General features: G+C 39.6%; 1 protein-coding gene across 5 annotated transcripts in view; it reads right to left on the minus strand.

Annotated features, from left to right (window-relative positions):
• Positions 1–4,525: 4,525 nt before the first annotated feature.
• The window catches only part of TENT2 (terminal nucleotidyltransferase 2), a 73,632-nt gene continuing 58,653 nt past the window's right edge, over positions 4,526–19,504 (minus strand). For all 5 annotated transcript variants that reach the window (XM_005286433.5, XM_005286432.5, XM_065599070.1 and 2 more), the window contains 3 exons: positions 12,704–12,795; positions 7,746–7,825; positions 4,526–5,664 (listed from right to left, as the gene is read on the minus strand). In XM_005286433.5, the coding sequence (XP_005286490.2) occupies positions 5,590–5,664; positions 7,746–7,825; positions 12,704–12,795 (247 nt within the window). In that variant the 3' untranslated portion in view covers positions 4,526–5,589. The remainder of the gene's footprint in view (positions 5,665–7,745; positions 7,826–12,703; positions 12,796–19,504) is intronic.

Genomic DNA, 19,504 nt, shown 5'->3' on the forward strand with positions numbered 1-19,504 from the left:
TCAGTCTGTCACAGCACTCATTGTCGTTATATTTATAATGGGGGAACCTCCCTCAACTGAGATTTTGAATACAGAATCCTAAATGAACCAGAATGTTGTTTCTTGATACTTTGAGTGAAATAAAATAATTCCATATTTTATTTGGCAATTTAAATAAATTGCAAGTTGTAAATCAATCATCAAGCTCTGGTTGATATCACAAGATTAAGGAAGTCCAGCAGGACTAATTTCTGAATATAAGCCATCTCTCTAAAGCTAAATTACAAACTTGGGTGCCAGAGTCATCTCACCCAAAATGTTTCCTATGTACAGATAAAGCATTTTTGTTCCCCTTGCCCCAAGCAGTGAGACCTGTTAGGTACATGATGTACAATGCAGTCTCTGCATCACAGATCATTTCTTAAACAATTACCTTGATTTAAAGGGACATTAAAGTAGATTATGCCCCAGGTTTGGCCTTGGTCACTGAGATGGAGGATCAGCTGAGTGAAAGATTCTTCAAGTTACTAGAGAACAGTGTTATACCTTCTTCTATAAGAAAAGCTACCCTGGAAGCATCTCTGTAGGTACACAATGCTATGGATAACAAAGGTATAGATTCGTTCTTCCACACAGTGAGTGCAGTGTCATTGCTTGCTCCCACCACCACGGATTTAAGTGACCAGAATAGCATTCTCAACTTCGTCCTGTACCTCTCACAAATTGGCTTGTTCTGTAAGTAGACCAAAAAAGATTCTACATATCCCTTTACAGGGTCTTCTTGTAAGCACCACACTTAATGGGTAACAAAGAGATTGATTTACATTAGTACATGCAAACATTAACAAATAAACAGGAATGCGAGAGAACACAACATTAACAAGCATTCAGAGAGTTTAAGGCCACAATGCACGATTAGGTCATATAGTCTGACCACCTCTATGTCACAGGCCATTACATTTCACCCAGTTACCACTCTGTTGAGCCAAATATCTTGTGTTTGACTAAAGCATATCTTCTAGAAGGCATTCAGTATTCATTAGAAGACATCCAGAGATGGAGAATCCACCACTTCCCTTGGTAGTTTGTTCCAGTGGATAATCACCCTCACTGTTGAAAATGTATTCCTTATTTCTAATTTGACTGTATCTGGCTTCAGCTTCCAGCTGTTGGTTCTTGTGATGCTTTTTGCCAGTAGATTAAATAACCCTTCAGTTGCTGGTATTTTCTCCCCATGAAGGTACTATATACATAAACAAACCAACATTATTACTACCATTAATCCTGCTTCCTGTCAAAGATCTCACTGACTGACAGATTTATCTTCACTAATTTACACCTGCAGTAGTTATTCTTCCAACTGAACTCTAAACTAAAGCAGATCTTTGCCATGCATTCTTGTACTAGTAATGACACTCACTGATCTCTAGTTCTCCTTATAGCTCTTACTCTGGCTTCAGGGCACATATTTCAACTTTTTTTTGACTAATTTTACTCAAGTCACTATCTCCCCAGTCTAGAATTTCCAGAACCCAGCTACATACAAAATACCTCATGGGGGATTTACTAGAGCAATTCCTTGCACCATCAGTCTCTTATGTTAATTTAGAGTTCAGTTTTTTCACCCACACCCTGTCCTAATGACCTATTTTGGTCATACGTCTAAACTTATTTAATTCTGAGAGCTTGATTTAGATTTATAAAAAAAAATCCTCAATGAGTTCATAATAGTGTTTTGGCTCAACTATGATTATGTTCTCTTTAATCTCACTGACAGCATAAATCAAATAGTAAAAAAGCCAACATCCTACTATACGCAGTTCATGCTGATTCCAATACTGCTGCTATGGAAAGTGAAGCTTTTGCTATCATTCAGTGAAGTCGGTTAGGTCACCTGTCCAAATCAGAGTCTTAATTGAAAGTGAAATTATTAATTCCTGTGGCACTGGAACACTGAAGAGGGCTCTTGGAAAAGGATATAAAGTGAAACAGAATCCTACACTTGGCCAATTTCTGGCATAATGTAAACTGAGAAATGGGAAAGACATCAAGCAGCACATCGCTACCGAAACTCACATAGTATTCAAAGCTGTTTCTAAAGCAATGGAAGAGGTCTAAATTAAATCATTCCACTTCATTGCAGTGAGAAACCTCAAAGATGCTTCAGTGTCAGACTATGCACAGTGACAGAAGGAAACATTGGTCCAACATGACAAACCCTTTAACAGTTAGGCCATACCTACACTTACAAGCTTACAGCAGCACAGCTGTACCAATACACTGTAAGAGCGCTTGTGTAGCTGCATTATGCCAATGGGAAAGAGCTCTCCCGCCGATATAATAAACCAGCTCAACGAGTGGCAGTGGCTATGTCGGCGGGAGAGCATCTCCCACCAACATAGCACTGTGCACACCAGCACTTATGCTGGCAAAATTTATGTCGCACAGGGGGGTGTTTTTTCACATCCCGAGCAACAAAAGTTTTGCCAACTTAAGTGCTAGTGTAGACATGGCCTTAGTCTGTTACTTAGAGACTTTAGGTCTCTCAGAAAACTATTATTGCTGCTGATTATAAAGGAGGTGGAATCTGATTACAAATGAGGAACCTTATTTGAGTAAATTGGGGGAGAAAGATCTGAAAAAGTTAATTCATAAACATACTGGTTATTAGTGGACTCCTCACTCTGGATAGATGCCTAAACTAATTGAAGATTTAGCTCATCAAGTCATCTTCAAGCAACTACACAGGGTGAGTGATCCAAACTTTCTAAACTAAGTGGAAGATGAGCTCAAAAGTTACACAATTCAAACAAAGATTTCTTCAAGAGCTTTCATCCGGTTTCATGAAGTTAATCAAAAACTACAGCACACAATAGTACAAGCTTTACAGCATTCACAAGTTATTCTTCGAATACCTACTCCTGGTTGGCCAGAGAGAAGGATACTACAATACCTTGATATTTGTTCATTTTTTGAGTTTCCCTTATAAGTTATTCTTCATATTCCTGGGGTACTGCCACCCTCTGTGCTATCACCAGAGAGAACTACTTCAAAATAGTTACTCAGAAAGTATCTTGCTCAGGAGTATGGGAATACTTGCTGGAGGAAAGATGGTAGTGCAGATTTATTCCCACACATTTGAAGGAACTGCCACCTGGACTCATGGATTCCTGGTTACAGGTACAGCTGCTCAAAATTGTTTCAATTTTAAAATTTTTTTGCAATTTCCCTCACCGCTCTTTTTTTTTTTTTTTTTTTTTAAACCATTGAGTTGATGGCATTATTGAGCTTCATAAAGGAAGCTATAAGGGAATTTAAAAAAAGGAGACTCTATCCTACTAGCAAATTTTAGGCAAAGATGGGGAAATAGTGTGGGATACAAAACAATTATTTAAAGCTTGGAGAATGGTAACAAGGAGAGCTTTCCTTATGCAATACCTATTGCCCTTTCTGCTTTATCTGTTGGGAGAGATGCATACTCCAAGGGCTTGTCTACACTACTGCTTAAATCAATGCAACTTATGTTGTTCAGAAGTGTGAAAAAGCCACTCCCGTGAGCGAAGTAAGTTGCATTGACTTAAAGCTGTGTCTATGCCGCGCTTTGTTGTTGGGAGATGCTAATTGTCGTTGAGGTAGAGTAGTTACGTCGACAGGAGAGCGCTCTCCTGTCAACGTAGCATGTCTTCACCAGATGCGCTACATCAGCGCAGCTGCAGTGAAGTGTAGTGAAGACAAGCCCCGTGAGATAAAGTTTGTGGAAGATTATATATGTAGTTTTGTAGCTTTGACATGCCGCTCACTTGAAATGCATCTGAGATGCTGTCTTGTGTATGCATGTTCCTTTCTAGATCTTCTATTTCCATAAAGTTTTGTACTCTGTAGGCATAGGAATAGCTAGTGCCTTTTTAAACATTGTATACACACATCTAGAGTCACCAGAGAATCTTTGAATGCTGACATTTTGTGCAACAAGTTTTCATTGTTTTATGAAAAGCCACTTGATCATACTTTTACAACACATTTAAACAGTGAGTGACTCATTCAGACCAGTCTTAACATCTCAAGAAAAGGAAACAAAACCTGATTTGGAATAAAACATTTCAGTTTTATCTGCTTGATTGCCTTTGAACTGCAGATTAGATTAAAGTTATAGAAGCAAATTTGTTTTAAAAAAATTAGATGACAGATTAGAGTGAGATCTGTATAGTAAATGATTTTAGAACAGGCAACAACCTGACTGTTTAATCTTAAACATGAAAGTGTTTTGTAACTTTAAGAATTCTGCAATTGATGAAGCATAAATAAAAGTTACCTGCAACTTGGAGACATGGACTCAAGAACATGTTAAGAATCCAAATGAACATTTTGAGAAGCCTGTAAGGACTACATTGCACATAGGTACAAAATTCCAACAGCCACACATAAATTTCTGGTTTTGGACAAGACAATCCTTAGAGGACTTCTCATTCTACACAATCACAGGGAAGTAGAAAACATTTAGAAGAGCTCATGTGAAATAAGAGCAAAATGAAACAGAAAAGTTATCTGTATTTTCCATACATAAACTTTATTCCACTGGACACCATACAAAATATTAAACTTAAGAGGAAAAAAATGAAAATATTAATTTGACATCATCAAGAAGTAACAATTTTAACATATGAATTGGTCTGCAACAACAAATACATGAGAGGCACAAACTGTGCTACAGCAGGTCTAAAAGAAGTTTCACTGGGTTTTTTTTGGAAAAGTTAAAATTTTCAAGATTACTTTTTAAATTTCAATTTACAGCAGCTGACCAATTTACAAATATTTACACAAAATCAAAACAAAAACTTGGCTTATTAGCAGCTTTTCTTTAAGCAGCCATCACTACTACTTTGCATATGGAAAGGAAACATTAAAATAGATATCTGACCTAATCTGTATGAACATTAAGCATTTACATACATTGGTTTACCATGGATTATTTCAACTGTTTTGTAGTAGTTCTGCTGCTCAAAAATTCCAGTTTAGATTATAATTCCTGTGACCTGGAGCATAACAACAACTAGGGTATAATTTCATTTTGATAAATTGTTATTGTTGTTCCATGTAAGAGGGAAATAAAACTTGAAAGTGCCAAGTAGAGCAAAAGTGCATACTGCTTTAAGCAGTTGTAAAGCACAGCCTACTTATTTATCAAGAAACGTGCAATGTGTGCTATGCTTTAAGGATACAGCTGGACTTTTATACATTGCTTAGCTCTTCATTTCTTTATTTCAGTGTTAAGTGTGGTTGAATTAACCATTACACAGTTAAAGGTAACAATTTAATATACTCTGATACTTTCCTTAAAATTAATTTAGTCCTGTGGTCTGAAATTTGGGTCATAATATTCTCCTATACAAGTCAATGGTGCAAGGATTTTTAGAAAAATCCATCTTTGAATGAATGGTTATATTAACAAATGTCATAATAAAATATGCAATCTTTCTTATAAATATTTCCTTAACAAAAACTTGAAAGAGAAAACACTTCATAAAAAACTATGGGAAAACTGCATCTTGGTTTTGATATTGTTCTTTATATTTCAGCAGACTCCAGTAAGAAGAAGAAGAAAGAAGCCAATTATCTTTTCTGTATAGTTGCTCTTACAGGTAGTATACAGTTCAAGTCTCTCTTGTCTCGTAATCTCTGCCATGACTGAGGAAAAAAAGTTACAAAGTTTTTAAAAAGCTATTTTCTTCTATATCACCACCTCCTTTAAAACTGAAAGAGGTAAACCCCACACAGATCCACAAAGTTTTAAACAGTTTTGTTTTCCTCACAAATTTATGAACAGCATCAGGTACTTATTTCTTTAAAAAGATTGCTTACAGTAAGAGGGAATCTGTAGTAAGCCAGACAAAATAGCGTGTACTGTTGAGAACAAGGGCTAGTCTACGCTAGAACCGCTACATCGCCACTGTAGCGTGTCTGGTGAAGACACTCTATGCTGACGGGAGAGAGCTCTCCCGAGCATAAGAAATCCACCTCTGTGAGAGGCGGTAGCTATGCTGATGGGAGAAGCTTTCCTGTTGACAGAGCGCTGTCCATACTGGTGCTTAGACTGGAGTAATTTATGTTGCTCAGGGGGACTTTTTCACATCCCTAAGCGACATAAATTACACCAAAATAAGTGGTAATGTAGACCTGAACTAAATAAGTATATTTTCAGGAGACAAAGACAACTTGTGAAGGTGGGGGTATTAATATATTTTAAAAGAACTAAGTTTCTTATAATGTTCTGGCTTAAAAATGTTAAGTACCTTCACATTTCTGATTTTGGAGACATAGGCTAAATATCTGAGGAGATATCCCTTGCTACTTCTAAAAAAGAAGGATGTGTCCTTGAAATTGGTGACTTAAATTATATTATCTCTATTTCTGTCCTGGGTTACAGGAGTAGAGTAAGGGATAAGGTCTTTAAGGCCCTGATTTGGCAACTGACTTTATACAGGCAAACCTTGTGCCAGTGTAGTCAGTGCCTTTCAAGTAAACATTTCACAGGAACAATGGGCTGGAACGATTGATTACTATCCTCTTTATAAACAGCCCTTAGTCTTCAGATATGTTATCTGGGCCTCTCCTCGGGTCTTCTTTTTGCAAGACTAAACACACTCATTTTTAAAACTTTCCTCATACATCAGGTTATCTTTTTAAGATCTTTCATCCTATTTGCTGCCTTCCTCAGAGAACATAAAATACCTATGAAATGTGACAATATTTTAAAAAAACAAAATATTTTACTAGTGTTTGTGACACAGAAAGATATTCAATTTTAAAGGACTAATTCTGCTTGTTTCTTGCATTAGAAAAATCTGATCTTCACTTCCTTCTCTTTGTTGGAGAAACACGAACAGTGATACCTGCTATGAAAAATCTCAATGAACCCACAGTACAAGTGCAGCTATAGGTACTTAATTCCAAACAGATATCTCACATACAACACAAACTCTATGATGGGGAATAGGGGCAGGAGACAGGAAGTGGTCAGAATTTGCAGATTAAGCCCTCTAAGGCCCAAATCTTACATTCCAAGTAAAATCACCATCTCTCCCTCAGCTGGAAATAGGGAAAGTTGCAGGTCAGATAACAGTCATGTCTCACTACAGTTAATGTTCTCCTAAGATTGTGTCAATAAGCCCTTCTTGCTGAAGAAGGGTGTACCTGATATTTAAAGTGTGTACAAAGAGCAGAAAAACAATTTGTAAATTACTAGAGGCCATATTTACCCATGATAGAAGGAACAGTAAAGACAAACTATTTTTTGTTTGTTTTTGTTCTATAGGTCCCTTTCAGATTTCCATAAGAAACACTACTGAATTCAGGAAAAGTTGAAAGTGTTCTACCCCCAAAACATTAATAAGAAAGTCAGGCTGAGACTTTCAAAGCTGACTAAGGGATTTGGATGCCCAATTCTCATTACGATTTATCTCTGCCTTGGAGTCCTGAATTTAAACACAAAGACCATTAAGAAATTTTCATTTTAGGTACCCACTTCAGCGTTAGCCCTGCCCTTGCGCACACACACCCCAAAACAAAACATTCTTCCTTCATATTTCTCTCCTTCTATATATATTGGGATGAATTCCTATTACGCAGATTCTGAAGTGTAAGGCAAACATACCTCAGGCCACCACTGTAGTACACAAATCCTCTGACCCTCTCTGTTTTCATTTTTTATTCCAGAAACTTTCTTGCAGACAAGAGGGCTACAAGAATTAATGTGATGTATTTTTTACCTTTAGAAATTCATCCTTGATAATGTCAAACTTCTGCTTTTCATGTACAGCCCTAGCTGTGTTTGTTCCATCAAAAGGCTCTGCAAGGTTAAACGTAAAATTTAAGTGTTAAAAAAACCAACCTTTGCTTTATCTTCACCTAGTAAACTACAGTGAGAGAAGCAGAGGATGAGTCAACATATTGTCACTTTCTATGAAGGCTTTTAGCAACTGGCTGCATTTTCCCTTTCTGACATGTACTGTGCAGGTAACTCTCATACCGTAAAAACACAACACTAATATTCTGCAGTTACAGTAGAGATTGTTGGAGTATTACTCTTTTAAATCTAGATAGATGGCATTGTCAGCAGGAGTATTAATACAGGTCTTCTACCAGGTGCTTTCATGCACTGTACAAGTATTTCAAGTATTATAGAAGTCAGCAGTCTATTCAAAGTCTCAGAACAAGGAATAAAGCAGCCACATCCTTAACTAACGCCTTTTGTTAGTTCATAGACCATATATTTCTATCCCATTTTAAATATTGCTAAATATTCTAAACAAGGAAGGTCCTGTTACAATCAATAGTGTGTATTATACATCTAAATATGACTGTGCAACTGTTCTGAAAGGTCCATGTGCAACAATGTACTTATATCAGATCTACAAGCAACTACTTTATCTTATTATACATTATCTTTTGAGACAAAATTATACAGACTGAAGTGGTAAAATAATGTTATTTTCCTTATACCTGAATATATAAAAACCAAAAGCCCTGTAAAATATTTAAGAAAACCCATCTTTCAAAAAATCTCTATTCTTCCTACTATTTTTGTCTTTTTCCAGTTAGCAATGTATAGTTTTTCTCATTTGCTTCTAATGGACTAGAAACCAACACGACTCTGGCCTATTATTTGTCATCCGCATAATCAATATCAGCATAATATTCATAAATTTGTACTCCCCTCTGCAGTAGAGCAAATATACTATAGGGTTACCATGCACAGACCGCCTTTCAATTTCATTGCAAAACAAGTTTTAGAATCCAGTCTTTTTACACTTTTCCAGATGACAGTTTAAGTACACTATGGTGTATTTCAGGGGTCGGCAACCTTTCAGAAGTGGTGTGCCGAGTCTTTTATTCACTCTAATTTAAGGTTTTGCGTGCCAGTAATACATTTTAACATTTTTAGACGGTCTCTTTCTATAAGTCTATAATATAGAACTAAACTTTTGTTGTATGTAAAGTAAATAAGGTTTTTAAAATTTTTAAGAAGCTTCATTTAAAATTAAATTAAAATGCAGAGCCCTCCCCCCCCCCCCCCCGGACCAGTGGCCAAGACCCAGGCAGTGTGAGTGCCACTGAAAATCAGCTTGCGTGCTGCCTTTGGCACGTGTGCCATAGGTTGCCTACCCCTGGTGTATTGCATACTTGTAAAGGTACAATAGCCAATGACAGAGCCCTGAGGCAAAATACAGTCCTAGCTAGATTAGTCTCCTTTTAATGTGTCACATTCTGGGTCGTAAACTAACTTTATTTTTAATGGTTTAGGAATCCTTTTAATTTTAGTGGATGTGAGCATAAGAGTTTTATGAAATACATTAATACATATAAGATGTTCTGGAAAAAAAACAAAAAACAAAACTATAAACAGCCATGTATAAATTGAGCACAATATTGGTCACAGTTTTGTATTTCTCATATGCATTTTTAATTACAGTAGCAATGATGCAGCTGTGACTTTCCAAAGTATTCATTTATGGCCTGTTTTTACAATCCTTATTCAAGAAAAGCAGTGTGGCAGGGTGGACTAGGTCCAGAGGCCCCTGCTGGAGGCCTCGCAGTCCTGCCTCACCCCACCCCAAAAAAGAGCAAAGGAGTAGTCCTCCAGGCAGCCTAGAGCAGCTGCAGGGGAAGCAACCAATCAGAGGGGCTGCTGGAGAGCCAATCAGGGTCCATATAAAAAAAGCAGTCAGTTGTTGCCTGGAGCTGAAAGAGGGAAGACTGGGTTCCTGGTTGGCTGGAAGAGCAGCAAAACCACAGACAACTCAGTGTGGGCAGGTGTGAGCCCAGGGAGGGCTGCCGAAGACATGGGGAGCTAAGAAGAAGCTCCTGGCAGGCTGCGGGGACCAAGGGAGGACTGAGCCCAGAACCTAGCCAGACCAAGCGAGGGTACCGCGATGGGCCCTGTTGGACTGTTATAGCGGGCAGTTTCTCTGGGTAGGATGCCTTGGCGAAAGGTAAAGACTGTATACCCTGGAAGGGGTTTGTTTGTTCTTTTCCACCTACAGTGTGTGAGATTCAGCCAGAGGGCTGAGTCATTGAAGACCTGCCGATGAAGCCATCGACCAAAGGGTGGGTGGGAGGGGTGAATGCTTGCGAGAGGTGGGTGCCACCCCGTTCCAAGAACTGAGAAACTGCATGCTCACACTCGACCAGAAGGGGACGCTCGCAAGAGGTGACAGCACCAGATTACAAGCTCCCATTTAACTCACGGGGATTTTGCCAGTATAGGGACTATAAAACTGGGACCTTTCATTAGCAAAACCATCCAAATTACACTCCAAATTTAAATGAACTTCAGTACTCATAATTCACCAGCATAATGGGCTGACTGGTTTTGTTTGGCATGCTTCTAGAATTTTTTTTCCTTCCTAAAAATATGTTTAAATATTTAACTGGGTACTTACTAGCAGATTTTACTTTACAATGCGACATGCCTTTATACTGGATCAGAATATTGGCGATCTGATCCACAAGATGTTCAGCATTCTAAAATCTAGACACAGAATTTGACACAGTGACCTGTTACTACAGTGAAATGCAAATGCTGATTATATGCTATGTGAAGTAGCATAGTATTTCCTTTATCTGTCTGAAATTTGATGCTGAATGATTCTGTAACATTAGTTAGGAGCCTCCAGGCATTCCATATTGCACCCAACATCATAAAGACTTTAAACAACAAGTGAGGGGCTGCAAAGCCTTCCCAAGGTTGTCAGGAAACTGTCCCAGTGCAGACTCAAACCTTTCCCATGCTATGCTAATAAATGACAATAAAAAATTGTATTCTATTCTCCTGTCAAAAGAAAAACACTTGCATTGGAAGAGTGGACAAGAAGAATTTTGCACGACTATGTATGCAACATTTTAATTAAAATAAATCAACCGTTAAGTGTCCCTCAATTTTTTCTAAATGTCAGGAAGTTTTCAAAGGAAAACTCCAGTATAATGTAAATTTTACTCACTAATCAGAAAAATAATTCATTAAAAATGAATGTCAAATATAAAATAATCAAATTGCCATCCTGACAATTTGATGATTCAGAAGAGGACTAAAAGTATCATCTTTCCATTAGGAAAGATTAGAATCTAGAATTTTCAAGCGTAGTGGCAAGGCAGGTTTGTAGAATTTTTTTCAAAAATAGTTCAAATGCACTGCTGTGTTAAGGGCTTATGGAAATGAGACTAATACTGGCCTGAATCAGGTACAGTGCAGACAGCTACTGTGCGAGCGTCTCTAAAAACATGTGCAGTCCAGTCACTCACAGGAGCTACAACGGGATGGAACATGCTTGGGGATGGCATGGCACACGTGCAGTTAGGTCAGCACTAAGGGCCATGAGGGGCTAAAGCATTCCCAGGGTGGATGGAATCAGTCAGAGCCGGCTCCAGGTTTTTTGCTGCCCCAAGCAAAAAGGGCCAGAGTGCCGCCCCTTGAAAAGTGCCACCCCAAGCGCATGCTTGGGACGCTGGTGCCTAGAGCCGGCCCTGGAATCAATGATTTAAGCTACTAAACTAAGACGTCGCCACTGAGCATGAGCAAACTGAGATTTTTCAAAGGCTTATAACTTGGCCCAATTTGGGCCAATTTTCACAGGAATAGCAAGAGACGCCCTTGACACAAAGGACCCCACCCCCCATCACCACCAAATTCTGACTCCCTGCTCCAAAGCTTTTAACATTGCAAAACAATGTATTTTTCTCTAGCCTTGTTCTTGGAAATGGCTGGACCATTATGGCTGAAACACTCTAAAAAAAATTCAGCCTGAGGCAGACAGACAATCAGAATAGAAAATTTGAATTTGGCAAATTTATTAGCAACTGAAAAAAGGATCAGTGTGAGAGTGTACAAATCCCACACTGGACCCAGGGAGTCCTGCCCCTCCCAACCTGCAGAGCCTGCTCCAAATGGAGAGGAATCTTAAAAGGGAGCAACTCAGCTCAAAAGGGGGAAGATGACAGAACCAGCCTCGGGGCTCCAGAATAAGGGCACTGAAGCCTCCAGTGAGTCAGATATTGTTGTCTCTCACAGGCCCTGGTTCAGAGTCCAGTTGAGAGGGAGGCAAGGCCCAGGCTCCCCTACCAAATGTCTTTGTTGCAGCATGGGCCAAAGCCTCACCCCACTCTAGTAAGGAGAGGGTAGGACAGCGAAAACCTTGAGGTGAAGCTAGGCCACATAACAAGGGTTAGGAACTGGACTGAAAGCCCTTCCCGCCGGGAGGCGTGAGACTGGAAACTGGGAGTGCTATCCACTAGTCCACCTGACCCTCTGAGGACATATTAAAGTATCAGGCACCCTTAACACTAGGCAACAGTATCAGCTCTGCCTGTAACACATGTACTGTAAGTGAAGGATAAACTGGGAGCAGTCACCGCATAAAAAAAGCATGTGAAGTGAAGCAGGAGGTATTGTATGACAATGGTTTAAAAAAAAAAAAAATCACTCAAAGGAGAGAAGCCAACAAATATTTCCACTTTAGTCACACCGGACTTTGCTACATAGTTGTAAAACAGTAATCTAACTTTTCCACTGAAATGTCATATACTATATTACGTATCTGCATGTATTATTGAAAATGCCTGAAAAAAGAGATAAGCAAAGCCTATAAGTGACAGGCTAAGTTAAATGAACGCTATCAAGGAACTAAATATATGAAACTGAAAACACAAAAATTGCAGCTTCACTCTTTACCTTCTACACAAATGAATTTGTTTCTCCATTCAATGCCATCAGGTCTTGGAATGGCTCTGGCTTCACGAATTGAAATCATTTGGTGGCTCCAGCTAGAGGAAAGGAAAACAATTTGCAGACACTTTTAACACAGATTGCTTTTTGAACCATCAGTATATGGTTACATATAAAATAGGTAAAGTGTTCATACAGAGTTATGACTTAGGAATTTCAAAGGATAGTAGTTTGAAGAAGCAATTTTTTTTAGCGTTTTTAGGCAGGGCTGCTCTAGCCATAGACAAACTAGGCCACTGCCTGGGGCAGCCAGGCCAAACTTGAGTAGCACTGCAACTCTGTACACCAGGTTGCAATGCCACTCACTCAGATTTGGCTGGCTGCAGCCTGCTCTCTTGATGGAGAGGCAGCCAGATCACACCTGAGTGAACAGTGTTGTGACCTAGTGCTGAGCTCCCACTCCACTTCTACCATAACCACTGAACCATCAGAAGGCTCACCACCCTCAGCCCAGAAAGTCGAATGCAGGGTGCCCCTCCCATACTTGAGAACCTCTGTTGTAGGGGGTAGGAGTGGAGTGGCACACTAAAATTTTGCCTAGGGTGGCAGACTGTCTTGAGCAGCCTGTTTCTAGGCAGAAAATAATGCAGATTAGTCTTCATGGCAATTAACCATTTTGGAGAATGGGAACCATGAGGGGGAGACAAGAGGTAAAATTTTCATATACACACACATTAAAATAAATTATGAAAACATTTCAGCAATACAGAACACCACAGACCGCAATGGACATTATAACTTGGTGGTGAATTTTTTTTTTTTGTTAAGAAAGTAATCCCTTTGCAGTTCAACATGCTGTTTTAATTTAAAAATACAATTAGAACTTGACACACTTAAAATTCTAATTAAAACAAGCCAAGCTGACCAGTGTAGGTTGAGAAGCAGGGGGAAGGGCAAGGTAATAAATCAGGTCCAGCTGTGGCTACATAGTCGGTGCCATTAAAAATGTCCAACATTTAATCAGAATATACAGTACAGTAGTTTACTCTCAGATTGGTGAAATTCACACCTGTGCAGAGAGCCTGCACAAAGCCTACAGGCAAGGTAAGGATATTAGAGAACCTTTACACTTTTTCTCTCTGAACCTTTTGATTGTTTAAAATTGTACATCAATGAAGCCATGACAACTTACATCAACTGAGAATCTTCTCCCATAGCTTTACGTATTTAAAGTATTTTTTACAAACTAGTTCTTATTCACGACTTCAGACTAGACACCTGAAAAGTTTCAGCTTATGAAGTTCAGCCATTTGAGTTAAGTGCATATACACCTTTACAGCAGAAAATATATTTTTACTCTTCCATAACTCAAAAAAATATATATGTTTAACAGTTTGTTGAAATTTCCCATGGGGTTACAGGACAAATTGCTTAATGTACAATTTAGCTGAAATACTTCAAACAATTTATCCACACATTTTAACGTATTTAAATCTCTCTTGACTGGACTCTTCCTATGCAATAACAAAAGTATAAATGGTAAATATGTCTAGCATTCAAGACCAGCAAAAACTTTAGCTCTTATCCACACCACCACTCTAGTATGTCCTTGCGTCTCCCACTAATTTTCACAAATTAGGGAACATTTATCAGTATAATATGAAGTATTGTAACTAAATACTGTAATGCCCACGTCAAATGAACAATGTAGATTTACTAATTCATTAATCATGTAGGCAGGTTCAGAAAGGGCTTCAGGCATAGAGTGCTACTTGGAAGGATGCATAGTGACCACAGTATCATTGGCAAGGTTCCACTGCAGTTCAGGAAAATATGGGTCATGGAGGAAAGAGTAATATTAGACACCATCATTTAGCTCTCACCCCAACATGTCTATAAGCTTATCTTAAACAAGCTAAAGGGAAGAGTTATGTAACAGAATATCTAAACTGAGCAGATCACAGCAGGCAGTAAAGCCACTTTGGTGCACAATGAACATGATAAACATTCCCCCTCCCCACCCCCTTACAAATTATTGAGGTTCTACCTGGCTTCAAGATAAGCAGTTGCAGCTACAGAAAAAAAATGTATATTTTATTGCAGAAAAATCTAAATATTATAAGCTGTTCTATACTAAAAGTGTTTGGGAACAACGAAGTAGCATTTCTAGTTGTTTAAATCATATTTTGCACTTCACTGAATCATGACAGTAACTACCTTTACTTGATATCCTCACTTACCATTCATTAACATTGTATTCCTACTAAAATTAGAGTCTGAATTAGAATTGAACTATTCACAGCAAGTGATTTATTTACTGACGTTAGACTTTTTGGTTTGTAAAGAATGTTTACAAGTTTTCTTGCTATTTGTAGTTGCTCAAAGAACATTTTATGCAAATATATTTCAACCTATGAGTTTAAAATACGCTCTTTGTTTCAACTATTTCATCAGCTATTTCTGGTGTCACTGATCATATGATGTTTTACTCTCTGAGCAGCAGACAAACATTTCAAGGAAAAAACCTCAAAGATTTCCAGACAGCCAGGCAAACGCTTCTGGTATAATCTTTTGTACCAACGCATTACGCATTCTTGTGGGCAAAAAAAAAAAGTTACTTACACAAATGTTCAAAGAAAATGAACAAATACATTGTGAATACATTCAAAAGCAATTAACTGTTAATTTAAATCAATGTTCATGATTGCATTATCTTCCCAGTTGTATTCTGAATTGATGAACATAGCTGTGAACTACTCAACTTGTTATATACTTTGCTCTTCCTCACATTCCAAAAATGGAGAGAAACCACATGACCAATCCATACTTATTTTGTCATCTCTAACCAAATACAGCTTATTCATAGGTTGACCTTAAACCCATAGCTCAACATCAATTATGTAACTCAAAAACACTTGCTATAAAAATCAGCACCCCTAACCCCTCCAAGGACATTTTAGAATCTATTTTTCCTCAGTAGGGAATATATAGTTTCAAGTAACATGCCTTCATTATATAGTTTTTGATTTAAAATTCTAATTCAGAAGAATGAATTCTGAAAGTAAAACATTTTCACTTTTCAATAAATAGGTAAGATTTAAAAATAAGACCATCTTTCATCATGCCTTTATTTAGTCTCCAATTCCACAGCAAAATCCACTGGATATAAGCAAGGCATTTATCAAATCAGCCCTTGCTTTGTTAAAGAGCGTTTGCCAAGTAAAAACCTGCTGCCTTCACTCAGAGCTGCTGTGTGAAATCAGACACGAGGCTCATAAGAGGGTCTGGTAAACAGAGAGGAGTTTCAGTAGATTATTTTCTTTTGAATACACTTCCAGACTACTTTGCACTGTGCATTAGACTTCGATATACTGAAAGTGCAGCTTTGATAATTTGGAATAAAAAATTATGTTCTTTGAAGAGATCCCATTTATTTATTAAAAGTTTACACACTCAAAAAAATATTTAAAAGCACATCTTCAGCAAGTTGAATTATGTACAAAACATTATGAGAGTGAAATTTAATCAATCGCAAACCAGTGTATGAGAATCAAATTGTGTATTGTTTGCCAATATTGCTTCATAACAAGTTTATTTGAGATTTTCCATGTGTGGTGCTTCTGGGAAAATCTCCAAGTCACAATTCCACATCTTATTTTCCCCTTGATTATTTTATTTATAATTTGTATTACAGTGGTGCCTAGAGGCCCCAACTGAGACTGGGGTCTCATTATGCTAGGCACTGTACAAACACATTTTAATTGACAGCCTCTGCTTGAAAGAGTTAACAGTGTAAATAGACAAGACAGACAAATAGTGAGAGGGGAAAGAGAGGCATAACAAGGTGAAGTGACTTGCCCAGGATCACACAGCAGGACAATGGTGTAGCTGCGAATAGAACCCAGCTCTGAGTCCCAGCCCAGTGCCCTACCTACCCGATATGATGTATATTAATTTAATTTTAAAATCTACTGTCTTCATTTAGAAATGATCTCTCTCTCAAACTGATCACCAAATAATATTATGTTCTTCTCCCCCCACCAAAACCCCTGTGACAGCTGACCAATTAAGCACTCAAGCCAGGTAACAACAGCATTGAGGACGCAGATGAAACTTTAATTGTGTCCCATTGTGAATATCCATTATGATACAGTCTTCAATTATATGGTCATACTACTTCTAAATTGTAATCTTGTAGTATTATGTATTACTCTGTATAGGCCAGAAGCTATGAAAGCTACTTATATGATTTCTACATACAAATCATAATTATTCTTTAATCTGTACTATGTTGTATAATAGGTCAACAGTGAAAATTCACTGGAATATATAGGCTGCCTCAGTGTGAACTAAGTGCATAGTTAACTACCTCATTCTCTGAAACGCAACTAAGTTGGGAATGGACGACAGGGGATGGATCACTTAATGATTACCTATTCTGTTCATCCCCTCTGGGGCATTGGCCACTGTTGGAAGACAGGACACTGGGCTAGGTGGACCTTTGGTCTGATCCAGTATGGCCATTCTTAAGGAAGGCTCTTCTGCTTGTTGAAAAGTAGTATCGTATAGTGCATGCTGCTGATTAAATTATTCAATTATATAGAGAATTGAAAGATCATTAGAGGTATTGGAGCATTGCAGTAATGAAAACAGCGTTAAGGATGTAAGTATGAAAAAATATAATGGGAATCTATATGCTGCAAAAGAGTTTGATATACTGTAGAACATTTGTCTTTTTTTATATGAATGCTCAACCATACAATATTCACGTTCTCTTAATGTGAGAATTTTTTTTAATAAAAACTCCCAGGTTTCATTATTTTCTTTTAAAGGAAAATATTCCAGAATGGTATCACAATGTGCTCTATTTTGGAAAACTGAACACTGAAATAATTCATGCTCTTCTTGAACTCTTGTCCTCTCAGTTTCCATGACTGTCCTCTCCTCATTCTTCTCCTATCTCTAATTGCTCATTCAGTGCGTCCTTCGGAAGATTCTTAATGTGGGGTTCTACGGGGCTCTGTTGTTGGTCCCCTTCTCTTCTACCGCTATACCTTAACTCTGGATAATCTCATTCGCAAACACAAATTCAACTACCATCTCTATACTAAAACTCACCGATCTACCTCTCTACTCCAGACCTCTCCTTCTATCCAAATTAAAATCTTGGCCTATCTCTCTGACATCTCTTAATGGATGTCTGCCATCACCTCAAACTCAACATGACTAAAACATAACTCTTAATCTCTACTACCTCCTCTCTCAATCACTATGGACCACACCACCATCCTGCCTGTCACTCAGGCCAGTAACCTGGTCATAGTCTTCAACTCAGGCCTCTCTCTCTAGGTTCTCACATCCATGTCTAAATCTTGTGGATTCTTTCTGCATCACACTTTCCCTATCTATCCACATAGCTAAAACCTCATCTACGCTCTTCTCTCATGTTTCCGCTACTACAACATCCTTCTCTCTGGCCTTGACAAATGAAATCTTGTGCTATTCATATCCATTCCAAATGCTGCTGTAAAAATCATCTTCCTAGTTCATCATTATGGCTGTCACCCCGTTCTTTGAATCTCGCCACTGGCTCCCCCTTCTTTATTGCACCAAACATAAGCTATGTTTTCATTTTCAAAGCCCTTCATGGCCTTTCTCTACCCTACCCATTATCTTACAATTTACTGTTATGATGTCAACTCCTTTCTCCAACTGACCCATGATACCAGTCTCCAATCAGCCAGTTATTACATTTTCAAACAAGTATCTTCGTATTTTCTCCCATGCTGCCCCTCATGCTAGGGAGCAGCTCATTGTGAATATCCACAAAGCTACCTCATTATCCTCCTACAAATCTCTCCTTAAAACTCTGTTTGTGATGCTTACAAAAAAACTTGTCAAAGGTTAGGTGGTTGGTATGCTGAGAACACTGCCTATCATACTGACCAGTACTGTCTCATTGTTTTCTTGTACACCCCATCTCTTGTCTCACACCTAGATTTTAAGCTCTGTGGGTTAGGGACAACCTTTTTGTACTGTGTTTGTCCACCTAGCACAAAGAGGTCCTGGCCCATAACCAGTAGGGTTACCATATTTCAACAATCAAAAAAGAGGACGGGAGGAGCCCCGCCCTAGCCCCGCCCCCGCCCCTTCCACTCCCTCCCACTTCCTGCCCCCTCAGAACCCCCAACCCTCCCCCACACTCCTTGTCCCCTGACTGCCCCCTCCTGGAACCCCTGCCCCTAATTGCCCCCCAGGACTCCACCCCCTACCTAAGCCTCCCTGCGCCTTGTCCCCTGACTGCCCCCTCCTGAGACCTTCCCCACCAGGACCTGCTCCAGGCACCAGCCCACCAAGCATGTGCTTGGGGAGGCGCCTGGAGGGGGGCGGCGCAGCGGGGCGCTGTGGCCCGAGAGCGGGGCAGCGACTGGGCTCGCCACCCTCCCCGCGGCGCTCCTGCCGCCGGGGGCTCTCCGCCCTCCCCGCGGCACTCTGGCCGCCGGGGAGAGCGGAGAGCCCCGGCCGGGCTCGCCGCCTTCCCCCCGGCGCTCTGGCCGCCGGGGAGAGCGGAGAGCCCCGGCCGGGCTCGCCGCCTTCCCCCCGGCGCTCTGGCCGCCGGGGACAGCGGAGAGCCCCAGCCAGCAGGGCTGGCTCTGGCTTTTTTGCCACCCTAGGCAAAAAAGCCACCCGCCGCCCCCCCCTCCCCCGCCAGCGCGGCAGGGGAGGGCGCCGAGCAATCCCCCACAGGCCGGAGCGCCGGGAGGAGGGAGGAGGGCGGAGAGCCCGGCCGGGGCTCTCCACTCTCCC

The sequence above is a fragment of the Chrysemys picta genome, chromosome 6 (assembly GCF_011386835.1).
Source record: "Chrysemys picta bellii isolate R12L10 chromosome 6, ASM1138683v2, whole genome shotgun sequence".
NCBI lineage: Eukaryota > Metazoa > Chordata > Testudines > Emydidae > Chrysemys > Chrysemys picta.